The sequence below is a fragment of the Somniosus microcephalus genome, chromosome 4 (genome assembly GCF_052327205.1).
Source record: "Somniosus microcephalus isolate GS21.2 chromosome 4, FLI_Smic_1.0, whole genome shotgun sequence".
Lineage (NCBI taxonomy): Eukaryota > Metazoa > Chordata > Chondrichthyes > Squaliformes > Somniosidae > Somniosus > Somniosus microcephalus.
The window spans coordinates 86,788,872-86,793,963 of NC_140990.1; the positions used below are offsets into that span (position 1 = coordinate 86,788,872).

The following is a 5,092-nucleotide window of genomic DNA, read 5'->3' on the forward strand; positions in this document are numbered from 1 at the left end:
CCAGTCGCTCTCTCTCTTCCCCCCCAGTCGCTCTCTTCCCCCCGTCGCTCTCTCTTCCCCCCGTCGCTCTCTCTTCCCCCCAGTCGCTCTCTCTCTCTTCCCCCGTCGCTCCCTCTCTTCCCTCCAGTCGCCCCCTCTCTTCCCCCCGTCGCCCCCTCTCTTCCCCCCCAGTCGCCCCCTCTCTTCCCCCCCAGTCGCTCCCTCTCTTCCCCCCGTCGCTCCCTCTCTTCCCCCCCAGTCGCTCTCTCTTCCCCCCCGTCGCTCTCTTCCCCCCAGTCGCTCTCTCTCTTCCCCCCGTCGCTCTCTCTCTTCCCCCCGTCACTCTCTCTCTTCCCCCCGTCGCTCTCTCTCTTCCCCCCGTCGCTCTCTCTTCCCCCCAGTCGCTCTCTCTCTTCCCCCCCAGTCGCTCTCTTCCCCCCGTCGCTCTCTCTCTTCCCCCCGTCGCTCTCTCTTCCCCCCGTCGCTCTCTCTCTTCCCTCCGTCGCTCTCTCTTCTCCCCAGTCGCTCTCTCTTCCCCCGTCGCTCTCTTCCCCCCCAGTCGCTCTCTCTCTTCCCCCCCAGTCGCTCTCTCTCTTCCCCCCGTCGCTCTCTCTTCCCCCAGTCGCTCTCTCTCTTCCCCCCCAGTCGCTCTCTCTCTTCCCCCCCAGTCGCTCTCTCTTCCCCCCCAGTCGCTCTCTCTCTTCCCCCCCCAGTCGCTCTCTCTTCCCCCCGTCGCTCTCTCTCTTCCCCCCCCAGTCGCTCTCTCTTCCCCCCCCCGTCGCTCTCTCTCTTCCCCCCCGTCACTCTCTCTTCCCCCCCTCTCTCTCTTCCCCCCCAACTCTCTCTCTTCCCCCCACTCTCTCTTTCCCCCCCCAGTCGCTCTCTCTCTTCCCCCCAGTCGCTCTCTTCCCCCCCAGTCGCTCTCTCTTCCCCCCCAGTCGCTCTCTCTTCCCCCCCAGTCGCTCTCTCTTCCCCCCCAGTCGCTCTCTCTTCCCCCCCAGTCGCTCTCTCTCTTCCCCCCGTCGCTCTCTCTCTTCCCCCCCAGTCGCTCTCTCTCTTCCCCCCCAGTCGCTCTCTCTCTTCCCCCCCAGTCGCTCTCTCTTCCCCCCCAGTCGCTCTCTCTCTTCCCACCCCCCCGGTCGCTCTCTCTCTTCCCCCCCCACTCTCTCTCTTTCCCCCCCCCCAGTCGGTCTCTCTCCTTCCCCCCCCGTCGCTCTCTCTCTTCCCCCCCGTCGCTCTCTCTCCTTCCCCCCCCAGTCGCTCTCTCTCTTCCCCCCCCAGTCGCTCTCTCTCCTTCCCCCCCCAGTCGCTCTCTCTTCCCCCCCCAGTCGCTCTCTCTTCCCCCCCCAGTCGCTCTCTCTTCCCCCCGTCGCTCTCTCTTCCCCCCCGTCGCTCTCTCTCTTCCCCGTCGCTCTCTCTTCCCCGTCGCGCTCTCTCTTCCCCCCCTCTCTCTCTTCCCCTCTCTCTCCCCCCCACTCTCTCTTCCCCCCCTCTCTCTCCCCCCCACTCTCTCTTCCCCCCCTCTCTCTCCCCCCCACTCTCTCTTCCCCCCCCACTCTCTCTCCCCCCCCTCTCTTCCCCCCCGTCGCTCTCTCTCTTTCCCCCCCACTCTCTCTCTTCCCCCCCTCTCTCTTCCCCCCCACTCTCTCTTCCCCCCCACTCTCTCTCTTCCCCCACTCTCTCTCTTCCCCCACTCTCTCTTCCCCCCCTCTCTCTCTTCCCCCCCACTCTCTCTCCCCCCCCACTCTCTCTCTTCCCCCCCACTCTCTCTCTTCCCCCCCGTCGCTCTCTCTCTTCCCACCCCGTCGCTCTCTGTTCCCCCCGTCGCTCTCTCTTCCCCCCCACTCTCTCTCTTCCCCCCCCACTCTCTTCCCCCCCCTCTCTCTTCCCCCCCCACTCTCTCTCTTCCCCCCCTCTCTTCCCCCCCACTCTCTCTTCCCCCCCACTCTCTCTTCCCCCCCCACTCTCTCTCTTCCCCCCCACTCTCTCTCTTCCCCCCCCACTCTCTCTTCCCCCCCCACTCTCTCTTCCCCCCCACTCTCTCTCTTCCCCCCCACTCTCTCTCTTCCCCCCCCCACTCTCTCTCTCTTCCCCCCCCACTCTCTCTCTCTTCCCCCCCCCACTCTCTCTCTCTTCCCCCCCCCACTCTCTCTCTTCCCCCCTCTCTCTCTTCCCCCCCCACTCTCTCTCTTCCCCCCCCACTCTCTCTCTTCCCCCCCACTCTCTTCCCCCCCCACTCTCTCTCTTCCCCCCTCTCTCTCTTCCCCCCCCTCTCTCTCTTCCCCCCCCACTCTCTCTCTTCCCCCCCCACTCTCTCTCTTCCCCCCCCACTCTCTCTTCCCCCCCCTCTCTCTCTTCCCCCCCCACTCTCTCTCTCTCTTCCCCCCCCAGTCGCTCTCTCTCTTCCCCCCCCAGTCGCTCTCTCTCTTTCCCCCCCCCAGTCGCTCTCTCTTCCCCCCCCGTCGCTCTCTCTCTTCCCCCCCCCAGTCGCTCTCTCTCTTCCCCCCCCACTCTCTCTTCCCCCCCACTCTCTCTCTTCCCCCCCACTCTCTCTCTTCCCCCCCCACTCTCTCTCTTCCCCCCTCTCTCTCTTCCCCCCCCACTCTCTTCCCCCCCCCACTCTCTCTCTTCCCCCCCCACTCTCTCTCTTCCCCCCCCACTCTCTCTCTTCCCCCCCAGTCGCTCTCTCTCTTCCCCCCCCAGTCGCTCTCTCTCTTCCCCCCCCAGTCGCTCTCTCTCTTTCCCCCCCCCAGTCGCTCTCTCTCTTCCCCCCCTGTCGCTCTCTCTCTTCCCCCCCCCCAGTCGCTCTCTCTCTTCCCCCCCCCCAGTTGCTCTCTCTCTTCCCCCCCCACTCTCTCTCTCTTCCCCCCACCCCCCCAAGTCGCTCTCTCTCTTCCCTCCCCCCCCGCCCCCCCAACAATATGCCCTCAGAAGACCCTTGGCACCGCCGGGCACTTCAGCTAGTTTAAATATAAACCAGATTGGCAGGCGTGATGGTCTATTCACACATCGAAGGTGAGAGATGCTGTGGGGCACACACTAAGTCCAGAAGCTGAAAGTGATTAACAGACTGGGTTTTGTGTTTAGTGATCCTGGGCGTGTTACCGATACCTTCCCTGGATACCAAGGCTACGAGAGGCACTCTGGAATGTATGGGGAGCTGGGACTTGTCCATGAGAGTAACCGAAGGTATGAGAACTGAAATGATCTAGAGTTAGAAAGGAGAAAAGGCCCAAATCTGCAGCAGTTGGTAACAGGACATCAATTAGTCTCTTATCTTGGAAACGTCAAGGACTCCACACACTGTGTGTTGGAAACAAAGCTGATTTATTTGGCATATATCCAGAAGATTAAACTCCAGCCCAGTTAGGGAGTTATTAACATCAGAAACAAACCCCAACTATCTGAATGAACATGGTTCAGTCCTGAACGTGATTAACAGCAGTAATAACAGCAGAATCCAACCCCTGCAGTCACCTGTGAACTCGCTGGTGTCTCAGCAGGCTGGATGACTGAGTGAATCCCTTCCCACACACGGAACAGGTGAACGGCCTCTCCCCGGTGTGAACTCGCTGGTGAGGCAGTAGGTTGGATGACTGAGTGAATCCCTTCCCACACACGGAGCAGGTGAACGGCCTCTCCCCGGTGTGAGTGCGTTGGTGTGTCAGCAGGCTGGACAATCGAGAGAAACCCTTCCCACACACGGAGCAGGTGAATGGCCTCTCCCTGGTGTGAGTGCGTTGGTGTGTCAGCAGACCATTTTTCCTTTTAAAGGTCTTCTCACATTCAGAACATTTAAATGGTCTCTTATCAGTGTGAACAAGCTGGTGTTCAGTGAGGTGGGATGAGCAAATGAAAGCCTTCCCACACACAGAGCAGGTGAACGGCCTCTCCCCAGTGTGAATTCGCTGGTGTGTCAGAAGCTCGCATGAACGAGTGAATCCCTTCCCACACACGGAGCAGGTGAACGGCCTCTCCCCAGTGTGAATGCGTTGGTGTTTCAGCAGGGTGGGTGAACAAATGAATCTCTTTCCACACACGGTGCAGGTGAACGGTCTCTCCCCAGTGTGAGTGCGTTGGTGTGCCAACAGATTATTTTTCCTTTTAAAGGTCTTCTCACAGTCAGAACATTTAAAAGATCTATCATCAGTGTGAATATGCTGGTGTTCAGTGAGGTGGGATGACTGAATGAATCCCTTCCCACACACGGAGCAGGTGAACGGCCTCTCCCCGGTGTGAGTGCGTTGGTGTTCAGTGAGGCTCGATAAACGAGTGAATCCCTTCCCACACACGGAGCAGTTGAACGGTCTCTCCCCAGTGTGATTGCGCCGATGAATTTCCAGCTCAGACGGGTAATTGAATCCTTTCCCACAGTCCCCACATTTCCACGGTTTCTCCATGGTGCGGGTGTCCTTGCGTCTCTCCAGGTTGGACGATCGCTTGAAGCCTCGTCTACACACAGAACACATATGGTTACTCCCCGCTGTGAAAATTTTCCTTATATAACAGATTCTACAAACAAATACTTATTATGATATTCATACAATATTATAGTTGTGTAGTAAAGTTCTTCTGGCAGGCAGCGTCCACCAACTGAGCAGACCGATAGTTAGCAGATCTGGGAGGCACCACAAGATGTTCCACCTTGACTGCAGCAGTCAGCTTTCTTATCCCCGGGGTACGGACTCACAACTAAGCTGCAAACTGCAGATGGGAAAAGAGAACGGAATAATTGTGAAAAAAGGAAAATAAAAGGCAAAACAAAGTAATATCGGTGAGGAATAATGAATGTCTTGATGGCTGGGTCCTGTGAGTGATAACAGCAAGAAGAAAGAAATTTGAGTAGTCGTTTTCTTCTTTTACGGGATTTGAGAAAGTGGTCGGCTTCTTTTCTGTGGAAAGGTTGAAGACTGTGGACAATGATCATGACATTATATGGTTAGATAACATCAAGTGAAAATGAGGAGTTATTAGAGTGCCAATAGGACTGGCGTAGAACTGGTATTACTTGTTTTGTTGAAGAAGTTTCGGGTTTCTGGTTAAAAGTAGTTTACTTGAAGTTTTAATTGATTTCTGATATGGTTATGGGACTTTGTATATTGTGGTGTTATTT

General features: G+C 57.9%; 1 protein-coding gene across 1 annotated transcript; it reads right to left on the minus strand.

Annotated features, from left to right (window-relative positions):
- Window positions 1–3,366: 3,366 nt before the first annotated feature.
- Window positions 3,367–4,446, minus strand: LOC147119433 (uncharacterized). The gene has a single exon (XM_085985040.1). It carries the CDS (start codon window positions 4,377–4,379, stop codon window positions 3,453–3,455), a length of 927 nt encoding a protein of 308 aa, XP_085841166.1. The 5' UTR covers window positions 4,380–4,446; the 3' UTR covers window positions 3,367–3,452.
- Between the last annotated feature and the right edge of the window lie 646 nt (window positions 4,447–5,092).

Excerpts from the sequence above, each read along its gene's own strand:
- LOC147119433 (XM_085985040.1), bottom strand. The coding sequence starts at position 4,379 with ATGGAGAAACCGTGGAAATGTGGGGACTGTGGGAAAGGATTCAATTAC.